This window comes from Misgurnus anguillicaudatus, chromosome 19, assembly GCF_027580225.2.
Source record: "Misgurnus anguillicaudatus chromosome 19, ASM2758022v2, whole genome shotgun sequence".
NCBI lineage: Eukaryota > Metazoa > Chordata > Actinopteri > Cypriniformes > Cobitidae > Misgurnus > Misgurnus anguillicaudatus.
In genome coordinates, this window is record NC_073355.2 from 33,540,388 (window position 1) to 33,563,269 (window position 22,882).

The window sequence follows — 22,882 nt, forward strand, 5'->3', positions numbered from 1 at the left end:
AGGACAAAAAATGCATTGTATGGGTCAAAATTATTCATTTTTTAATGCCAAAAATCATTAGGATATTAAGTAAAGATCATGTTCAGTGAAAATAATTTGTCAATTTCTTACCGGAAATATATCAAAAGTGTAGTTATCAGTGATTTTATTTGGACAACTTGAAAGGTGATTTTATCAATATTTTAAATTCTTTCTTCCAGCCTTCACAGACAGGTGACAAATCTCTTAGCCTTTCTGTAAATATTAACCAGTCGTTCCTTTCTCAGGTCAACAGACGAACCAATGGAGGAGGAGCCTGTGTTGTAGAAGAGAGAGTACATCACTGCTCCAACCTTCACGTCCACGCCTGCTTGGCACTGGCCACCCTGACGTCACGCCTCATGTTCCTCCTTCCAGCTCTTCGATTGGTTCCCTCGGTCCTTCACTCATTTCCAGGTGCTTGACTGACACGTTCACAGTCCACCCACTGACGATTTTCTGAGGTTAATGCATAGCAAATTGTTGCCGAAAGGGGACAACAGGGCATGATGGGTAATTACAGGACCACTAGCGTGGGGATGATTGGGCTGCATAAGTCCCTCCCACTCGGAAGTATCCACCTGCTTGTGACCTAAGCCCCTCCCACTTGGAGGTCTTGGTCCGCAGCTATACGGACATGGAATAGTGGAGAACCTTTCGAAGAGAGGCCTTTGGTTTTATTTTATCCTCATCTCGGACTGGGGATGTAAAGAAGAAACTGCAAAAAAGGAAGAGAAGGAGAATAAAGCGACAGCACGGGGATGTTGTCAGCTCGGAGGATGGCAAAAAAGCTTTGTTTTCTGTACAAAGTATAAGAAATGTACAAAGTTCCAAAAAAGCCACCAAGCAGCAAAAATACTTCAGCACAAAACACACTCATTCAAAAGAACCCGCCCGGTTTTGAACAGAGGAAATACCCCTTCGTCGTGTTAATACCCCTTCTTTTAAAGACAAGTACACTCGTTTACACTGTACCGTGTCGATTATTTGGTATACTTGATCATCTGTATAGTATCCTGTTATGAAAAGCACACAAACATATGAGAAAATATAAATATATATAACTATAAACATATATACAGTATGTAGTTTAATGTGTACTGTATACACATTTAAACATACAAAAAATATAGAAATACTTTATATTCCCCTAATCGAACATTTGTTATCAGCTGTGGTTGTACATAAAAAATCCTACAGGAATCGAAAGATGATGGTTAGACTTCATCATCATTTTATCCTCAGAGAAAACTTTTTTGGAACATACGGCTTTGCTATAACATAAACACGATACGTAAAAATAGGCAGCCCGTCGGTTTTAACACAGAAGGTGTAAAATACAAGGAACGGACTTTCACAGGAGGACGAGGATAGAAATAGCGGTAATGTTTTCACAAAAGACTTTCTTTTCAAGAACTTGGTGCCTTTTCTACTAAGGAAAATATTTCAAACACCAATACTAAATGAATCAGACTTAACTTTCATCGATTTATTTGTTTTTAAACTTGCCTTAATTTTTCAAGAAAACGAATTTTAGCCATGACTTTGGAGAGCACAAAATGATCTTACTTTCTTTCCGCCCCAGTTGCTTTTCGTTTCATTCTTTTTTTCCTTTCTACTGTTTTGCTTTTAGGGATGTACATGTTTTTAATTTTTGCTTTTTTACATTTAACAAAACGAACGAACGAAAGAAATGTAAAGATTGTTTTATTTCTCAGTCGTGTGCTGTAGATTGGCACACGACGTGATTGTTTGGAACACTGACAGTGTCGTGACCAACTTCTTGATTATTTCTTTAACTTGATTTTTACGTCACCTTCCTTTGTCCATTTTATTTTTATTTTTTGCTCCTCACTTACCAACTCGTTTCTTTATTCCCATTGGCGAGAGAGTGTTGGTGGTTGATTTTTTATTTTATTTTATTAAAACATTTCCTTTTTTTGTACAAAAATGTAAAAGAAAACAAACAAGAGTTCTGTATCAGTGTTCATTTTGTTATGAGTTATAGTATTCTCTGATAAAGAATGTACAGTTGTGGTACAGATGCTTTCTATATTACCGATAATGTTGAGTTTTGTGTGGTGCATTTGGCATTTTCAGAATTTAACAACAAACAGGAATTTATTTTCGTTTTTCTGGCAATAAGAGTGACTACCACTTTATAACACTAAAATGCTCAGCAAAGCCATTGGATAGATATTCATTGTAGTTTGATATAACTTAAGATGTGCATTACGTTATTTTGCACCACACTAATAAGATAATTTATCAACTAGTAGCCGAAATCTGGTTCATCTGTTCTGCACTTGTGGTTGCGTTTTATGATCCTGATCAATTATTACATTTTCACTGTGTATACCAGGGGCCTTTTTATGTGCTGCATCCTTTGGGCAGCCAAGAAAACAATTTTACGTTTTAAAGTCACCACCTTTTAAGGCTTCCCTCCATTTAACATTAAAAAGCATCGCTATCTGGTCTGAGAGATTCCCGTATAACAGTTAAATAGCATGTTTTTAATCAGACTGAACTTCGCAGTATCTTGCACTATTACTGTACTGCAGGTCCGAATCCAACTTCAGTTCTCAGACCCCAATTTTGAGGCATTAGATGCGAAGCGAATTATCTCTGTGTAAACTCTCTCGTCAACTTCGGCTCTCTGCGTTGTTTTCATCGTGTGTTTTCATTGATGAACTGTTGTTGAATCGTCACAAATCTGATGCACATTTCTTGACTCTGCTCTTGTTTGATTTATTTATTTGGAGTCAGAAATGACTGCTGAAGGTGGGTTGCGTTGCTTTCGGATCTCATTGTAAATTTATAAAAAATAGATATCTACATATTGTCTTTACTCATAGATGGCCTCATAGCCTCTGGGCAATAACTTACATTTTTTTATATACATATATTACGACGAAAAATGCCATGTTTCTCGCAACAAACCGTCATCTAGCCATTGGTTGTGTCACCATCAGATGAAGTATTTACAAATTTAAACCGTTTTGCTCTGTGTGTGTTTCGACACTAACAACATCACCTCCAGCTGTTCATTTTGTCTCTCGTTTGTTGTTATTTATCATCATTGTACCAAACTGTTCTCTTGACATCTCTAGTTTGGAGCACACGTGCCCCGATTTCTTCTACAGACGTATATGCGTACATCAAATGGATGTATTGTGCGCCTGTCTTTGCATGGTAAAACTAAAGAGATTGGCTTTTCGGACAGGAATCAACAACACATTGTGAAAAAATGGGCTAACGCTAGCCTCTGTACTTAGATACTGTAAAATACACTAAGAGACGTTCCCTCTTCTATGTGGCCGTGGCGTGTGCTGTCTGAAACAGGAGCTACTGTGATCAGGTTTTTTAATGTGTGGATGTAAATCACAAACTATTTGTGCATAGTTTTGTATCTTCACCCTATATGGTGTCAAACTGTTTATTGACCGTGCAGTTGGTGGTGAAAGCTTTTTCTGTCTTTCTTTTAATTCCTTTATATAATTTTCTGGATGAATCGGCAGACATACTGGTCCTAGACCTAAACCTTTTTTGGGGGGGTATGTCGGTTTTGAGCAGTAAATAAAGAGGGAAAGTGATGTAATACAGTATGATTCTTGACTTTATCAAACAGGGCCTTGGGATGGACACCGGGAAGTCTCTGTAAAAGAGATGGACGTGGAAGATAGCTTTATTGTCTCTGCCACATATTTTGCTATTCAGTAAATATGTATATTTATTGATTCATATGTTGTGTATATGTAGTGACCTATGATCGTCGAGGTTCAAAGAGTGCTTGTATATTTTTTGACTTTTTGAAAGAGAGGTTGTGTCTCTTCCACTGTCCTTTCATTTCTTTGGCATTCTTACATCACTTGTGATTGGGTGTTTCAATTTGTGGTCTTTAAATTTTTTATATCTTTTCTCTCCCTCTCTCTCTTTCTCGCTCTCTCTTTCTCTTACTTGTCTATCTTCTGGTCATATTGATACAGTATGCAGAAGTTCTGAAATTATCAAACCACATTCCCTGATTTATTGTGTTCTTTCAATGCTTTCATGTTGCGACAATACAAAGGTGTGTATACTAACTGCTACACACGTGTATATAGAGTGCATATATGTGTGCACATGTGCAATACACGCTATTTGAGCAATCTATTACTGTGACTATTAATCATTAAACATTGCTGTCCCTTTGAATCTTGTTTGTTTTTTTACTTTCTTAAAAATTATTTATTTAAAAAAAAATGTTATTTAGACAATAAACAGCTAAAGAGTTTACTGGGCAACTTTAATGCCAGAATTACTATGCAACACACACAAAGTCGTCCCTTTTTTTTTTTGCAGTGTTGTATAGGAATTTGCACAAAATTGATTGTATAATGATTGCGTGAATGTTTTAACACATCGGTTTATTTTATTCTAATACAGAGCACACCCTGGTGTAGTGAAATGATATCAGATTTTTTTACTTAGTATTATTTAGATTTTTACATCATTTTAATATATTACTTTGTATAGCCTACATATGTAATTATATTTCATATTTGATTATTTTGTTTAGTATAGTACAATATTTAATTGTATGAACATATGAAAACATTTTGAGTTATTGTACTACATATACAGATAAAAATTTTACATTAATCTGACCCAACAATGTAACATTGTGGTATTGTGCAAGTGTAGTGATGCATATAAGTTAAAAAATAATGAACTCTTGAGTCATTTAGGAAAATACAACAATTGCAATTGGGTCGTATATAATTTAACATAACCAAAGCATAAGAAAGTGAAGGAATTTGTGTATTTTGGTAAAATATTCATGTACAGTGAATCTCAAACGTTTTGACACAAGGCCCCCCGATTGTTCACAACAATATTTTAATGATGCCCACCCACAATATTTGGCATACTGTAAAAATGCTGTAATTATGCAGCTGGTTGCCAGTAACTTACTGTAGAAGATAAAGACTGAAAATGTTTGATATTCATTTAACTTTAAACAAACTGTTGCCAGTAAATAACATAAATGTAAAATCTACAGTAAGTTACTGGCAGGTAGTTGCTAGTAATACCCAGTAATACTGTAATTTCTACAGATTTTTTGCAGTGTATAGAAAGACGTATATTTGTTAAAAAACAACACTTTGAAATATATTAGTATTTTTCGATATATTTAGCATATTTAAATGTTTTTTGTCTTATAAATAATTTAAAAGTCAATATATACTCACTGATCTAGTCTAGTATAGTAAAACGGAGGCGTGGTTTAACTTGCGGCGTCTATTATTGCATCAGTTCATTCATCCCGCGAAACGCCCACTCGCGTTCCCACCCACGCTGACGCGGCTGCGCGTGTTTACGTGAGGCGAATGCTCCCGTTTCCTGGCGGAGAAGATGGCGGCTCCTGGACCAGGGGAGTATTTCAACGTCGGGAGCCGTGTTTCCTGCCTCACCTGCCTGGGGCAGCGTTTGCAGGGAGAGGTGGTCGCTTTCGACTACCCGTCCAAGATGCTGACTTTGAGTATCCTTTTGCTTTCTGTGCTTGTCATTGAATCGTCGGGATTAACAACTGTGAGAGGCCTGGGCTGGGGGGGTACGCGAAAGACATTAGGCGTGTTCGGCTTCATGCGGCGCTGCGCAGACAAACTGGAGTGTGACAGAAGAGTAACGCGAGAGCGATTCGAAAGCACAGTTTTTGAGTCGTTCTCGCGGTATTGGGATGTCATGCGCCGATAGGTTTGCGCAGAAAGTCGAACACGCCTATATTCACCACGGCGAGGTCCTTCCACTTGGGTTTTGCTTCCTTGATCCGCGCATGTTGAGTCAGGTGGCGTTCATTGTAACCTCCGATTGGTTATAATGTTTTACTTTCATCAAGAGGCGCGAATATATCAAAATTCTCCAATGCAAGTGTGAAAAATTTTGAATTCAGACGTAATATTGAGTTGAAATGAAGCCTCGTGTGTTTCATCGTTTGCAGTGTACATTCAATTTCCCGCGGTTGTTGAAAACGTGATGGTTTGATACATGTGACTAGTGATAGATACAGTTATAGACAGTAGTAGAAAATTATTCATATTTCTTTGGAATTATTTGTAGTAAAGCCATAGTAAACACAACTTTACAAAGGCCTCACGATATATAGATACTACTCACTAGCGATAATTTAAAAACAAATCATCATGGCATCAGAAACGACTAGAAAGCTCGTGATACCAATTTCGGCTGTGTGAACTGTGATGGTTTCATTCATTCGCGTCGTTGTTAATAATTTGAAAGTAATATAAAGTCAAAACTGGTTCAAATGCTTTTGACTGTAATATTTAGGCCGTTTAATTAGCTTTACTACTATGTTATCTCTTCTGTTCTCTTGAACAGCAGTCAGTAATCTGTTATGGTAAAGAAGAGAGTGGGCAGGCTGTCATTGCTGCATCGCTGCATTGCTGCGCTGCCGTGGAACAATCTGCGCATGCGTGGCTGGGGGCGTTAGCTAGCGTGAAAGCTAACATCACTATTTCTGCCTGACTCAAAATGCATAAAGCTATTGTATGCTATTGTATACAGCGTAGTTGCGATTACATTTCGCATTGTTCTCATTCGTTGCACTCTTTACACCTAATGTAGTGAAGTTGATTTTCAGAACCCTGTGCTTGCATGCTAACCTGCTAAGTTATCGAAATTAAATAGTCACTATGTAATGTTTCCCCCCCCTAATAGTGTATACCAGATATTTAGGGGAAAGTTTTGTTGTCAGACCTTGTCTAAATAAGTTAGCTTAGTCAGCTGTTTTATTAATTTACACTCGTTTAACCATAAATATGGTTTACTCAGCCATTGTCATCTCTGATTATACATTATTGATATGTTTTGCGTACAGTAGCAGCGTTTAAAAAAATCGATAACATGTGCTGGGCATCTAGGGTTGATAACTTAAATGGCCTATCTATAGGCTAAAATGTACAACAAGAAAAAATGCTTCAAACTAATTATTTCTTTATTGGCATAAATTTACTGGTCATCAACTTTGTCTTGTTTATTATGTGTAAGTGTTTTTTTTTTTTTTTTGGTAGTATTTTTCCCCTATGCCACTGGTCATTCATAGATGTATAGCTATCCTGTTGCCTGCCTTGTGTGTCCCCAGCTTTAGAAAGTAGCAGTCCAATAAAATGTACTTGTTATTTTCCATTTGTCCACCACTTTGCTATCTAGGTTTTGAACACTTGATATGTTGACCGGGCATTCTTGTTAAAACTCATCTCAATAAGTGTCCATGCGACCACATTAATTCATTTTAAGTGCGCTACGTGTGGTCTTCTGTTGAATATGGCCCATATCTGATTGCGCTGCCTCCACTAGGAAGCACCAATGAAACTCATCTTTTTAGTGACAGACAAGCGTGTCATTTATCCTGTCTGTTAACACGTGAGACCAACCACAACACTGCAGTGGAGAAATACACCCAAACAGTGGGATACATCCAGTAACAAACCCTGATAATATCTCCGCATGGCTATGCAGCTGAGACTCGGGTGTCTGTCTGTGTCTCTCTCGCTTTCTACTGCATTATTCAATACTGTCTTCTGTGTCACTCTACCATGTAATGCAATTTGAATGTGCTTGCTAGACAAATGCCGTAATGCCTTAACTTGTGTGATCAGAATGTGCCCCGTCCAGCGGTAAACCCAACCTCAATGATGTGGTTCTGGTTAACATGTCCTACGTGTCAAAGGTGGATACCATTAATGACTGTGCCGAAACCCCTCCCCCTTTAGCATCTCTCAATTATAGCAAGGTAAGACCCAAAAAAGGAACCATTTTGTAATATCAATATTTTTAAAGGATGTCAAAACGTGTGTTAATTTTTTATTGTACAGTTTATTCCACTGCTTTATAATTCCAGCTAGTAATCTGTCAGAAGACTCTGTTATATTAACTTGTTTTTCCTTTCACTACTTGTGTAGCTTGCGAATAGAGCACGGGCGGAAAAAGAAGATAAATTGTCGCAAGCTTATGCAGTTAGTGCTGGAGTTTCTGTAGAGGGCCAACAGTTGTTTCAGACCATTCATAAAACGTAAGTGAGAAAAACGTGATTTCCAAACATTATTCATGAATGCAAGTGTTTCTTCAATGGCCTTAGAGCCTTATAAGTGGGCCATTGACATTTTTACTAAGATAAATTAGCAGTCTGTTGTTATTAAGTTTTCTGCATTATGGATAAATCTTGTCAAGCATTTGGAACAGAATGTTACCTTTCTCGTTTCACCCACAGCATTAAAGAGTGCAAATGGCAGGACAAAAACATATTAGTAATGGATGATGTGATCATAAATCCGCCATACCAAGTGGACAACTGTAAAGGCAAAGAGGGCAGTGCTTTAAGTCACGTGCGGAAAATAGTAAGTTATCTCAACTTTGTACTTCTGATTACTGGAGCACCATTCCTGAATAAATATAATTAAATAGTTAACAGCAGGGGAGAGTCGGGCACAACCTAATGCTTTTTGGCTCAATCATTAAAAAAATATATTTGAGTTTGATTTAATTATATTTTTACACAAGTAACACACACATCTCTGCTACAAATGACCATTTGAAGTTTGTTTCTATTACTTACCATTATTGGACAATTACACCAAACATAACAGAAGTGCAAATGTTACAACTTACCCCATAGGTGGGGTTAATTGTACCAGGCAGGGGGTTGGTTGTAACACTTGCTAAAAATTAGGTTTGTAGGCAAATATTTTTTATTACTATTTTATCTATATACTTGAAGGGGATATTGTTTATATATCTGCCTATAATAGACAGGTTCACTATTCATCTAGGTACACTATTCATCCCTCATCTAACCATAGTTCAATTATAAATGGATACAAATGTCTAAATATGTGAGAAAAAGCAGCACAATTATGACAATTTTTTTTTATATGTGACCCATACCGTAAAAACCATACTAAAATCTCAAAATCAAATTCTGAGATAATGAAAATCCAAGTCTGATTTAGCCATTCATTTCATTATGATTTCAACCTTTGAGGTGACCTTATTCAATCAATATTAAAGATATGAACAAAAATAAATTTGACACACAATTTTTGATAAGACAGGCACATTTATTTTGTTGGCAGCCAGCAATCATTCATGTGTAGCCGATTTAAAACAACGGGAAGAATTACGCTAATGTTAGCGGTTTTCATATCGTAAGTGCTAAGGGGTTGTTACACAGCGTTACAATGAACCCTGCTGGGTCAAAATATATTTAAGTGTACCAAAAAAGTTGCTTAGAGCTGCAGACTTATTTCAAAATGATGTTATGTTTTAGTCAACAAGGCACTGATTAAGATGACATAACATTGGTTTTGGTATCTTACACACCCAACTCAGAAACCGAAAAAATCATAAGATGAAAATTACTTACATGCCACCAAAACACTTTCCATAAATTTGCAGAAGACCGTCTTTTGGCAGCATGAAAAAAATACCGGAAGAAACAAATTGTTCAACCCTGTGCAACAATGTGAACGGTCCGTGTTACAATTAACCCTGTGTTAGTTTGTGCCCCCGTGCACCCCTACTTTCAAGTTCAATTTATTATCCTACTAGGCGAAATTAGATTGCAGCTGCCAAATCATTTTTGTATTCGTTTTCTGTGCCTGTCTATAATACCTGTACATGATTTAACTATAAATAAGTTGCATTTTAAAGCAGTTAATTAATTTAATTAAATTAATATATTAAATAACAGTTGATTTATTACATAATACTACACTACATACATAAAGAATTTGCATTACTACCAAGGAAAATTACATTGCATGGCAAATAATATCAAATAACCAACATATAAGAACTGTGATTGGTCACTTGATGATTTTCAGATAGTGGGCAGTTCTTGACCAGAATAATAAGCAATAGGACATGATTTTTGGTGCAATCCAGCTTCACAAGACCAAAGGCCGAAGTATAGTAATTTTTTTATGTGTATGCGAGAGTCCCCATTTTGTCATCGCAAGGGTACTATATGTGCCGGGTTCAGTTCAAGTTTACTGTCATATGCATGGGTACCACAGCAATGAAATACAATGTGCCTTAGCACTCTCTCAGCACCAATCAATCAATAAGTTAAAATAACATTAAAGCATCCGAAAAAAATAAACATTATAGCTATGCTCCCCCACTATCATTTAGTAACCTTATAACCTGTGGGTAGAAATTGTCCCTAAAACCTGATTTGGGCGTAGGGATGCTCTGCCGATGTCTTCCTGATGAAAGTTGGGAGAAGAGATTATGTGCCGGATGACTAACATCCTGTATAATACTTAGTGCCGCCTTAGTACTGGGTCTCCAGTAAATGTTTTGGAGCAATTCTAGTGGAACCCCTATAATCTTAGATGCATTGTATGCGTAGGTTGTGCATGCACCTACAGGAGAATATAGTATGTAGCCCAGGAGATGCATTGTAATTTGTTGCAATGCGCATGCACCAAATGTCTGCGTGCATGTAAAGGTCAAATAATTTTTTTTTTTGCCAGGCTGTGCGTTCGATCATAAAAACAGGCGTTACTCCGGGCTTAACTCAGTTCAAGCAAGTGTTTATTATTTAACTGCTTTAAGTTTATGTTGATAATCTGTACGTGTTCTGTTTGTGCTCACCCGGTTTACTCTGCTGTCTGTCCACAGGTCGAAAAACATTTTCGAGATGTAGAGAGCCAAAAATCAATGCATCATTCACAGCAAGCTCAACAAACACAAAAGGACTCTGCTGTATCGTCATGAGTTCAGGCTCGGATAGAGGGAACATTATGATGACAACAGACGGTTTTTTGTTTTAAATTAAGTTTTTTTTTAACCAATCACCAGATGAAGGTTGAGATGTCTGGTACTCCTCGTTTTGAACAGAAGTAACTGTCCTACACATCTGATAAGAAAAACTGCTACCGTTAATAAGAATGGGCCAAAATAAAGCATTGTTTTAGATTATTATTAGTTGATGTAGAAAACGGTTTCCTTTTTGATCAAACACCTTCCCCTAATCTCCATGCTGGATGTTTAGTTTGCTTAATAATATCGTTTTTTTCCTCTCCCCTTCAACTGATCTACTTCATTGTGAGACCAGTTGATTCTTCATGCCAACTCCTTGTCGAGCATTCTCTTCTAATTCTACCATTTCGTACCGAAAAATATGGCACAAAATGTGTGCGGCGTTTTTTTTAAGTTATTAAGCCCGTTGGACTGGATAGATTTTGTTTGGTTTTTATGGCACGTGCGTGGTTTATTTTCTTAGCTGTTGGCTAAGGCAATGCAAGTATGGTTGCTTATATGAGGGCTATAGAACCAGTATGGGATATTAAATTGCACTTAACATCCACCCAACATCTCATTTTTATCATCTATACTCCAGCATTTTTGGGGTTATAGGGGTACTATAAACATCCTTTTATTATACATCCAGCCTGAAGGTGGGGAAAATTATAGAGGGCCAAGATGGTGGCAGTATATCATGATGTTATTTTCTTCCATACTGGTCCTGTACTTACCATTTTAAATACCTCTTCCATAGTGGGACCATTTTTTTGAAGATGCAATGTTTGTAGCATTATAATTATTTTTTTCTAAATGGATCCGAGTTGGAAGGGTAAATGCAGTGACAGACAAGAGACACTCATTTCTCTGAATGCATTCCTTCATATTCCTACGACGGTTGTTATTCTTTACAGTAGATGTGTGTCGTGTAAGACGGCTCATATCTCGCTCATCTCTCGTGACATGACTGATCTCTTTTTTCAATGAGAATATTTGCAATGGCCTTTTTGGATAAAGGAAGTGTTAAAGAGATATCTTGCCATGTTAAGAGACTTGGACGGTGGGGATGGCGATGGCACCTTCAAGCCGAAATCCTTCCCCTTTTGGCGTAGTGAACCTTGTAGCCCAATGGAGACTCTCGCCGTGGCACCAAGCTGTGATGGGCATCCGCGTTGCGTACCAGTTCACATTGCTGTGTGTTAACGAGGTTGCTGTTCGCCTATAGGTTTCTTTTGCAGTATTTTATTTTTTATTTTAAAAAGTAATGAAGAAATAAAAAGTGGAAAAGTTTATTTGTCTTCGTCATTTTTCCCACTTGTGTCATATGCACAACCAATTGCACAGCAATTTGCATTTCTGTTTATCTTGTTTTCCAATGCACTTAAGCAGCAAAATTATTTAATGTCTTGATTTTACAGAAGTCAAACTTTTGTGATTTCTTATTATCCTTATCTCATATGTACAAAGTTTTTTTTTAAGCTTAAAAACATCACAAAATTTCTGATATCCACAGTAAATTGTGCCACTTTGTGTCTCAATAAAATTGATCTTGCATTAAAGATGTTTAGATAATCGAATAAAAACGAGACAAAACTGCATAAGGAAATGTTTTTGCAGTGTGCAACAAATTATTACTTTCCTGTGACAAATCGCTTTGCTGTTTTTCCTCTCTTTTGTAAGTCGCTTTGGATAAAAGTGTCTGCTAAATGTTAATGTTTTAAATTCTATCTTTATTACAACCACATTCTTAAACAGAATTCATCTACAGCATCTTTGAAATTGCGTTTTTATTAGTAAATCTTAGTCCTTAATCTCTTCAGGAAACCAGCCAATAACACCTCACATACAGCAGTGGTTCTTAAACTTGTTCGGTGGCAAGTTTTTTTTATGCAAATGCTTTAATTCATTTATTCTATGTTTTTTTTATGTGTTTACAGTAATTGATCCCGTGATCTTTGCAATGCTAGTCAAAAAAAATCTTAAATCAACATCTTTAAAATCTTTTGCACGTTTTCTAGCAACTTTAATGTGACAGGCTAAGGAGAGAGAGACAGATTATAAACTTTCTGTGAGACTAAAAGGGGATCCTTTATGTATAACTCTTTTAATATTTGCACCTATGACACTCAACTACAATTAATCATTGATGTCGAGAAGACTTTCTATTATTCTCACACAAACGTACAGTATGTATAATTTATATGCACATGGTTTCCCATTTCTTTCCTCGACCCCTTGGAACATCTAGATCATGTTGTAGACATCATGTAGGTCTATGTTGGGCCACTTCTGTGTGCAGTTACCCTGTATAGTACTAGTTTGCTATAAAGGTGGGGCAACACTTACAACAAGGTTAACATTATAAATGCATAGCTAACGTGAATTAACAATGTGGAATATAGTTTTTCAGCATTTATTGTTGTTTGGTAATTCCATTACAATTGTTCTTGTTATACTGCTCTTTACTGTACATCGAGTAAGGAATAACTGACAACGGGATGTTGAATCACTGGAAAATAATGCACACCCTTTACACCTCGGGTGTGTTATTTTCAAATAATATAAAGGACCACTGCTCTGGTGCCTATTTTTAAGACATTTAAAAGTTGTGTAGTTTACAGAAAAATAATTTACACTCATTTCTCAACCAATCGGAATAAAGCGTTCAACAGGCCCCTGTTATAACTAACTTAATATTAACATTTGCAACTTTTGATTTTAAATATGCATTAGTAAATGTTAACATAACTAAGATTAATAAATGCCAAGTGTTGTATTTTCATCCCTGCTGAAAAAACAAAACCATTACAGAAAATTCTAATGTTTTTATTGGGAATTTTATTGGTTCTAATGGAATATGGCTCAAAACACACTACAGTGTATTGGTTTTTGTTGGTCTCTAATGGTATGTATTGGTTCAATTGGTTCTATGTATTGGTTCTAATGGAATATGGCTTTTTTTAATGGTAAAAGCTAATGGTTCCTATTGGTATTTTAATGGAAGCCATTAGAATTTTCTGTAATGGTTTTATTGGTTTTTTAGCAGGGATGTTGGCTAATGACCCGATTAATTCAATTATTTGAACAAATACAACCTTATTGTAACTATTACAATAACCAAGATGGGAAACCGACTTAAAAATATCTAACTCTCACAACTAGAGAAACTATAAACCTGGTAATCCAGGATATTTAAAATCCTTTTGAGACTTGTTCCAGGAATATACACAATTCTGTGTTATGTAATGCATGTATTAGAAGAGCCTTAAGTGTGCCAGCTGGTGTCCACGTTATTCGAGTTTAAATGATAAATTCGGCAGAGGATGTTACGCGTAAATAAAAATTGTGTAATTATTTGGGCTAAAGAAGGAATTATAACACAGAGTAACGTAATACAAGGACAGCTGGGGGTTAAAGCACACGGGATTAAAGTCACATGTGACAGAAGGTGTGTGCGACGCTGCGCAGACGATCGGTGTATAGCATTAAAGTACCGCGAGAGCGTTATAAAGCTGTGCTATCGATTCGCTCTCGCGGTACTTGATGTCATAAACTCATAGGTCTGCGCAGCACTGCATGACGTCGAACACACCTAGAGAAACGGAGGCTGTAACGTCGGTCCTGTATGTGAGGGACGCTGTAAACGGAGTATTGAGGAGATCGCTGTTGCTTTCAAAGCGTATTATTTTAGGGGTAAAGGAAGAATATTATTTTAAAAGACTTAATTGTGTAGCTACTTCTTCAAAACTGCGTCATCTGCAAAAACGGTAAGATCTTTTCAGGTTTGTTTACACCTTGCGATAGTAAATGGAGAAAGTCAGTCACACATTGTTTTGTGATTTAATCGATGGCGATTGCGATTTAATGCTCAATACTCTGAGAAACTGTGTTTGTTTGCAAGACTGCGTTTGTTTTTGTCATCTGTAAGAAAACAAATAAATTTTCGCCTTTTTAACGTTATTGTATTAATTAATAAGTTCAAGAGGTATGTGACAAAAAATATAAATACTAGAAAATTCATATATAATTATAACCATATGATAGATAATAAAAAGAACTTTAACATGGTTTTTAAATTATTAAAATCGGATAATTATTGAGAAAGTTATGGAATTTTTTAACTCGAAAATTAGGGGGCATTTTTGTACCCAATTAAAACGATAAAACTATCAAAAACTGTGACCTCTTCCGCTTGACCAAACACTTTAAAATATCATAACTTTCTCATTTATTGGTCTATTTGCATAATTCAAACACCACATTGTAGGTATTTTAAAGCCCAACAAGATTAAGATTACATCTTTTTAAAAGATATATAAATAAATGTTATTATTTTTGATTAACCACTAATTAATGAAACCGAGAGCATCAATCCACGCATATCTTTCCATATGAAATCAAAGCCCTCTCAAATAAAAGCTATATTTTTATATATTAAATAAACATTTCATTGTTTCTTTAATATTTCTTAATTGACTAATAATGCTGGCGAGCAATTTAAATGGTCAGATATTATTAATACATTAACTGATGATTATGTTATTTATCATTAATAAATCAATAAATGCATGCAGGTTGCATGCATGTATTTATTTATATGTTTGACAGAATTATGCCAATAATGTAATCTAGAGATTCTAATCCTTCGTTCTGTATGATTACTTTGAAAAATAATGCACGGATTGATGAAAACGGAGAAGTTTTGGAAGCCAATGATTGAATGGGCGATTCTGCTTTTGACAACTACGTCACTCGCGGATCTTAAAAAAGCACATGCGAATGTTACAATCAATCCCAAACTTCACCTAATTCAAGTTAAATGTATATTCTATCAAAAGTATTTGGTTTGAAACAAAAAAATACTCGCCTTCATAGAGGATTTCAATGCCAAACACGAGAGAAATTTTGCTTCGCTTATAACTTTCTTCTTACGACAGCTATCTTGGAAATTCGAACGTGAGAATCAACGTGAGGAAGTAATTTATGTCACTAGTATATGGGCTTAAGAGGTATTCACAAAGCAAAGATATGACAGATTTCCTAAGTCACCAACGCGTCTGGCGCTGAATACCTGCTGGGAACACAGCCGTGGGAACAAAGCGCTCGTGCGTATTACGTCATTTTGTCACATACCTAAATCATATCTTTCACAATAAGCTTGTATATTTATTAACAGTATTTACGAATATCAACAAACAATAACAGTAGTTTTTGTTAACGCACAATGAACTAACATAACCAATTGTATTTGCATTAACTAACAGCAAAGATTAATTAATTCTGAAAATATTTATCATTATTAGTTCATGTTAGCTTATACATTTACTAATGTTAATAAATAGCTTACTTACCTTAAACTATTACCAAGAAATGTATTGTCTTCTCCTCGTTCATGTGTACAATAAAATGCTTATTTTGTCCATTTCTAGAATAGAAACTCATAAAAAGTAATATATTAGGCAATAAAATATTAAAGAATATACAATAAAGGTTAAAACAGGAATAGTAAAATGAAAACAACAATACACTATAGCAAAAGTAAACATACAGTTTGTAAATTAGATTTAAGATTTCAGTCAATAGTGTAAAGTAATAATATGTGTAGTGTAGCAGACACTATAAGTAAAAATATTTTATGAAAACTCATTGTTTCCCTTCGTCCCTCCTATAGAAAGCTGGGGAATTTTTTATTTCACACATGCCCAATTCCAGACAACAATTGCATGGTTTGTAGAGCGCCTGGTAGCTCTCATCACATCATGCTGTTGTCCATCACGCTGCTTTTCCTCCATCTGTCTCCATCGAGGAGCTCAAGACTGTGTAGTCACCTCTGTCTGTGCTATGAGCACTCAGATCTGGTGGACTGCCATGCCAGGGGTCTTGATGAAGTGCCTCATGGACTTCCTCATGGCACCTGGCTCCTGGATCTAGAAGGAAACAAGCTTCCAGTTATCCGAAGTCGAGCTTTCGCCGGCCTTTGGTCTCTTCGTATTCTTGTGCTCTCGGGCAGTGGCATCCAAGATCTACAAACTCATGTAAGCGTGTTTTTTAATATACATCACGTGTGTAAACATGCATATTTTGGATTATAAGTGAGGTGTTTTATTGCTTGCAGGCTTTTTACTCTCTTTCCTATCTGGAGAAGCTGGACCTGAGTCAAAACATGCTGACTCGGATTCCACCTCATTTCTCGGAGAGCCTGTCGTCTGTGAGGGAGCTAAGGCTGGACCACAATGCGCTGGTTCTCCTGAAACCTCCGGGCCTGGAACATCTGGAGAACCTTGAGAAACTGGACCTCAGTCACAATCGGATCCATTCTCTGGAACCCGGCACGTTCCGTGGCCTCTCCCGTCTGCGCCAGCTTTACCTGCAGGGGAACCGCTTGGGTGTCGTGCGGGACGGCTCTCTCACCATGCTTCCTGGCTTGGAGGTCCTGCTCCTGGGGAACAACAATATCTCTCGGATTGAGGTAAATGCACTCGCTCCACTTCACAGTCTGTCTCTTTTGGGCTTGGAGGGGAATCATTTGGAGCACCTGAATTTTAAGACGTTTCTGAGTTTGCACACGGCTGCTACGCACCTGCAGCTGGCAGGGAATCCTTGGAGTTGCGACTGCGACCTGCACCGTGTATTCAGCAAGCTGCTCAGCGTGCGCCACCTCCACGTGGACGACTACGATAATGTAACTTGTCACGAGCCCTGGCAGCTTGCTGGAGCGTCTTTGGCATGGGTAGACAGCCAGTTGTGTATGGCTGAGACCGTTACCGTGTTAGTCATCACCGTTACTGTGATTGTAACAGTATTTGGTGCCTTGTTAATGGCGGAGAGGAAACGTAAGAAGAGAAAACACTGGCAGCACACTGAAGATGAAGACTAATGAGATGGTTTAGTAGGACAATATGTCTCTTTGGGATCATGAAGAGAATTTGAAACTTTTGAAACAAAGAGCATAATGAATGCTCAACAAGATGCATTTTACGTTCTTAAACCAAGGTATTTGTTTAGATCATGGGTCTCCAAACCTGTTCCTGGAGGGCACCTCTCCTGCATATTTTAGTTCCAACCCTACTCCAACACACCTGCCTCAAATTTTTGTGTTTGATTTGGGTTGGGGCTGGGATCTGCAGGACAGGTGCCCTCTGAAGCCCAGAATCCACTTCAGGATTTTTCCCTCCTATAAGATCATTACCTTATCACAGTGTGCGACATGGATCGTTTAAACTTGGGTACGACAAGCATGTAGACTGTCCGATGATGACACGGAGGCTTCAACGGTTACGTCACACGTTAGCGCAATGTCACCAGCATGTGCTTGTGGTAAACAAATACCACAGGTCGTAGCAGCAAACACACTGTGCGGTGATCATGCTGAATTTCTGACACTATTGTAGGCTATCTTTGGACGCAAGACCGGGAAAACAGCTGTCTTTGAGTTTGAACCTCTCTCGCTGTACGACATAGGACCACCGATGAAAAGCCACGATCACAGAAATCGCGACAATTGTTTCACGATGGGAATCTTTCGTCTGGGACAACCCAGTGTATTCCAGGCTTAAGACCAGGTTTGGAGACCCATGGTTTAGATACTATTCATGGTCTAAACTCAACACTTTGTTATATGGGATTTTTCTTTAAGCAAACACTTTCCAGTTTTACAACCAGAGATAAGTCATGCATTAAGCTGTATTTACACTCACAAGCCTCTGCACTTATGTCAAACAATGTGTCGAGACTATGACTTATAAAAGTTTTTACAAGTACAATAATGTAAAGCATCTATATTGGAAGCAAATTCCTTTGGAGACGTCGGCTTAAGTATGTGTTAAAAGCAAAATCAAAACAAAATCTTACAGGCCTTTATCGTTGTGTTTATTTTTTTCACAATTTATTTGTATTTTAGACTTCTTTCCCTCTTCAATATCAAATTCAACAATGTACTTTTATCATTGTACAATGCTGTTTCAAATATGTATTGTATAGATGTCGATACTATTAATAAATGCTAATATACACAACATAAAGTATAAACAGCTTGTGTGTTTGTATGGTCAAAAAGGGCTATTATATATATTTCCATACTTTCCATACTTACTTAAAGGAACAGTATGTAGGATTGTGGCCAAAACTGATATTGCAATCACAAAACTTGTGGCTAAAACTGGTACTGCAATCACAAAACTGGTGGCCATTACACAACATGACAACATAAACATCAGTTGAGGGCTGCAACTCCACTTTTTAAATGACAATATCCTGGCCGGACCACTGTTGTCAGTGATATAAGTATTTGAAATGAAAATTATTTAATGTCTAGTGACATATCAGGGCCATTTTATGATTAATTGATATCAATTTATTACATACTGTTCCTTTAAGGATTACAGTACGTTTCAATTCATGTGTGTGACTTTTCAAGCTCCCTGAGTAAACTTTAAAAGCATTATTTATTATTACAGATTTGTTGTTAATGCGATGGTGTAAAATAAGGAGGCCTAACAGGTTTTACCTTAACGTCCACCTTTAGAAAAAGCAAAATGCAGTTTAACCAAAGGTCCATGTAATCGGTTTATGTTATTGTATTATGGCAATATTGTTAATCAAAAATGATTTAGCCTATGAAGTGTACTTTTATCTGCAGGCATTGTTTTACCATTGAATAAATGTCTGTGGCACAGACTTGAGGTTAAACCACTGAGTTTAATCAGATTTGTGAAGATTTTTGTGGACAGAGAAAGTAAAGACATTCAGGTCACAGTGAGCGTTTCGGCCATATGGAGCCCTCACAGTCACAGAGACACATCGTCAGATTACACTTGATTAAAAACAAGGTATCGACTTATTACTCTTTAGGATAAAATAACATGCCATCAAAGTAAATTCATATGGTTCTGATTAGACCCTTTATATCATTCCCATTCCCAAAATAACATAAGGGCACAAAAGGCATGCAAATCACATGTGTGATGGGTGCCTTACTGCAGAGTTTGACTGGTAACACAAGATGATTCTGGATGGACAATTGCCAATATCAAAGCATAACCCGGCCTGATTTGAGGGGGGGGGGACACAGCCCTTGTTGAAGAAAAGACAAAAAGCATTCCAGTTAGATTTGTGTTTAATAATAAGATATAAAAAATCTCTAGATATGATATTTAAAAATATATAAATATCAGCGATTGGCTGCATTGTAAAAAATTAAAACAACTTGGTTTTGCAAGTTAATTCAACCTACTTTTTTAAGCTATTCTAAGACTTATAAAACAAGTTGAAATTGTTTAACTTATTTTGTTAAGTTAACGTAACCATAAAAATATATGTTGATTTAACATCATTTTACAGTGTGCATGAGAATTGCAGGATAATCCAAGATAATTATTTGCATTAATTTCTAAGCATTGGCATTTAAAACATTTAAGTCAGCACATAGTCAGTTATGTATTACTTGGACAAAGAGTAAGAAAATGTAGCAAAGAGAAAGAAATTAGATATGTATCATCATTATGCTCCTTTCTATATCTTAGTCAAACAACAAGACTGGAGTAATGATGCCGAAAATTCAGCTTTGCCATCACAGAAATAAGGAATTACAGGAGTTAATTTTAAAATGTATGTAAATATAATGTGTTTTTTTTATTTGTAATAATATTTTGCTATATTGCTGTTTGTACAGTATTTATAATTAAATAAATGCATCCTGGGTAAGCATTTGAAACTTCCAATACATTGCATGTATTATGTTTTGATAGCTCAAATAAAATGTACTTAATCATAAAGTTTGCTATAAAATTCGACAATTTTTATAAATATTTTGTAAGGTTAGCAACAGGGCTAACACCCCCCCCACACACACACACACCAAAAAATACATGCCACCCCCCTGAAGATTGTTAAAATTAAGGCACTATATTACCAATGTATACTGCCCTACAAAGGCTAAGTGCAGTAACTAGGCAAACACTGAAACCGAGAAAAATGCCCTTAAAGTGTTTTGCACCAGCCAGTCAAACATGTTACTGCAATTTTGGCACACACGTTTCTTTGAAATGCGTCTTTGAAAATTGAAACAGGAGACTTTGTCACAAGACACAATAGATCTCACAAAGCCTATTTCAAACCTTAACTCAATTTTGACCAAGTGCGTAGTTACTGCGCTTTGGCTTTGTAGGGCAGTATAGTATGCTATCGCTGCAATTAACTTTTTAATAATTACTCTGGTTTATCAAACAAAGATAAGTAAACTACCAGTAACTATTGCAAAATATATTTGTTTTCATATTCTTGAAGATTTACTCAAGAAGTTGGATGTTAAAACTGGTTTTACAGGGTTTTATGTTGTTTTTGTAGTATGTAAAGATTAAGAATGGAAATGTACAAAACAGTGCTACAGTAGTGAATTCATTGTGCATTTATTTAAAAAATAAAATAAAAGCATATATACAATAAAATTAGATGTTATACAAGGTTTGCATACAGTATTCATATTACAGGGCTCAACATAAAGGACTGCCCGGTGGCCCGGGGCAAGTGTGAGAGACGTCCGGGCCAGTTAACAGTATTGTCACCTGCCGAATCGGGCGAGTGCTTCGCCCGCAGCCACTAAAATTTATATTTTATAATATTAACATTTTCTTCCTGTGGCCGTTTGTATACTTATGCAACGGTACCATCGCATCGAGACACATTTTAAGCGTCGCGCACGTTAACTTCTCAGCAATGTCATGAAGTATTTTCTTCATCAGTAGTTCTCAAACTGGGGTCCGGGGCCCCCATGGGGGCCACGAGATGGTCCCAGGGGGGCCCCAGTTTTATGACATTTTATAAAATACATTAATTTATCATGAATTCTGTGAAATTAAACCTAAAAAAAAATAAGGCAGCACTACTTTGTATAATTTAATGTTTTGTTTAATTAAAATGTGAAGTTTTAGAACTGTTTTTGTCATAAATTTTCTTTGCGGGGGCCGCGAAGAAATGCACCGTACACAAAGGGGGCCGCACGCTGAAAAAGTTTGAGAACCACTGTTCTACCTTATTGGTTGTTGTGAACAACAATGTGTGTTGCTTGTTACGTCAGCTGGTAGAGCAAAGAGACGTTAAGATGTTGGGGGCACCGCCAAAAACATAATTATTTAACATCTTGGAAGCAGACATTTACTTGGGTAAAACATGACGAAAGAAATGATGCAATGTTTTGCACAGTTTGCCGTCAGTTTACAGGTAAACCAGAAAAGTTGGGAGCCTTTTTTCGTTGGAACATGTCTGTTGTATGTGTATATAAGTATATTGGACTTTTGAATTATGTGAATTATGTGACAGTCACTGAAGTTTTTTTAGTGGAGCCAATAAAAATGTCGGCAGTTCAAGTGAAAACCTGAACCACTGGCCCGACCGGCACAGTATAAAAAAGTATTTGCGTTGAGACCTGTATTAGTATACATACATATTTTTGCTTCAACAGCATAAAGTGACCACTTGGTGGTGGTAATGCATTAGGTTTAGCAGTTTGGACGTTAACATATGCGAGAGCAAAATGTAGTTTGTCTTGATGATATTGGGTGCTTCTCAATTCTTTTTGTGCATCCTTTTTTTCTTTTCCTCACGTCAGGGCTGGAGTGAGACTCATTTTCAGCCCTGGAGTTTTATGCCTTAGACCGGCCCACTTTAGTTAACAACTAACTATATTAAATAATTAAATCTCCAGTAGCCTACATAAGTCTCAATAGAGCACTGTTCTCTACAGCCTTGCAATTCATTGTATTTATCAAATATATAATTTCCAATTCAGTGCAAATAGTCTAAAACAATTATGATTTTTGCCATAATTAGCATTCCATAAGATATTTAAATATTATTCAATAAAAGTTTTTCAAAAACTACTGAAAAGGAAACAAACTTTTGTGTGTTCCATATTTCTTTTTTTTAATGGTGGGTCTTGAGATTACCTGTTGGATTGAAAAAGTTTGGAGACTCCTGATATACAATACACAAGCAAGATTTATCAACTATGCAGGATAAACAGATGAAAAAAAATCCTTATCTTACTTTTTTATTATTAAGA

At 36.6% G+C, this 22,882-nt stretch overlaps 4 protein-coding genes across 9 annotated transcripts in view; all 4 read left to right on the forward strand.

Moving 5' to 3' along the window:
- hdac5 (histone deacetylase 5) overlaps positions 1-4,212 on the forward strand; it is a 79,130-nt gene extending 74,918 nt beyond the window's left edge. For all 5 annotated transcript variants that reach the window (XM_055194506.2, XM_055194507.2, XM_055194504.2 and 2 more), the window contains one exon: positions 267-4,212. In XM_055194506.2, the coding sequence (XP_055050481.2) occupies positions 267-306 (40 nt within the window). In that variant the 3' untranslated portion in view covers positions 307-4,212. The remainder of the gene's footprint in view (positions 1-266) is intronic.
- A 1,127-nt stretch (positions 4,213-5,339) lies between these two features.
- lsm12a (LSM12 homolog a) lies at positions 5,340-12,114 on the forward strand. Its single transcript, XM_055194511.2, has 5 exons — positions 5,340-5,539; positions 7,677-7,810; positions 7,980-8,089; positions 8,288-8,414; positions 10,702-12,114. Exons 1-5 carry the CDS (start codon positions 5,413-5,415, stop codon positions 10,795-10,797), a joined length of 594 nt encoding a protein of 197 aa, XP_055050486.1. The 5' UTR covers positions 5,340-5,412; the 3' UTR covers positions 10,798-12,114.
- A 1,774-nt stretch (positions 12,115-13,888) lies between these two features.
- Positions 13,889-19,850, forward strand: LOC129436403 (uncharacterized). The gene is made up of 3 exons (XM_055194517.2): positions 13,889-14,591; positions 16,496-16,859; positions 16,940-19,850. The coding sequence occupies exons 1-3, from the start codon at positions 14,401-14,403 to the stop codon at positions 17,699-17,701; spliced, it is 1,317 nt and encodes a 438-aa protein (XP_055050492.2). The 5' UTR covers positions 13,889-14,400; the 3' UTR covers positions 17,702-19,850.
- Positions 17,163-22,882, forward strand: part of LOC129436402 (beta-1,4 N-acetylgalactosaminyltransferase 1-like) — a 41,086-nt gene continuing 35,366 nt past the window's right edge. The window contains exon 1 of one of the 2 annotated variants that reach the window (XM_055194515.2): positions 17,163-17,293. The gene's annotated coding sequence lies outside the window, so the exon portion shown is untranslated. The remainder of the gene's footprint in view (positions 17,294-22,882) is intronic. The other variant, XM_055194513.2, reaches the window with a different exon arrangement.

Coding starts and splice junctions, on each gene's coding strand:
- lsm12a (XM_055194511.2), top strand. CDS start 5,413: ATGGCGGCTCCTGGACCAGGGGAGTATTTCAACGTCGGGAGCCGTGTT. Junction 7,811..7,979: donor CATCTCTCAATTATAGCAAG/GTAAGACCCAAA, acceptor CTACTTGTGTAG/CTTGCGAATAGAGCACGGGC. Junction 8,090..8,287: donor TTTCAGACCATTCATAAAAC/GTAAGTGAGAAA, acceptor TTTCACCCACAG/CATTAAAGAGTGCAAATGGC.
- LOC129436403 (XM_055194517.2), top strand. CDS start 14,401: ATGACGTCGAACACACCTAGAGAAACGGAGGCTGTAACGTCGGTCCTG. Junction 14,592..16,495: donor CTGCGTCATCTGCAAAAACG/GTAAGATCTTTT, acceptor TCCCTCCTATAG/AAAGCTGGGGAATTTTTTAT. Junction 16,860..16,939: donor TCCAAGATCTACAAACTCAT/GTAAGCGTGTTT, acceptor TATTGCTTGCAG/GCTTTTTACTCTCTTTCCTA.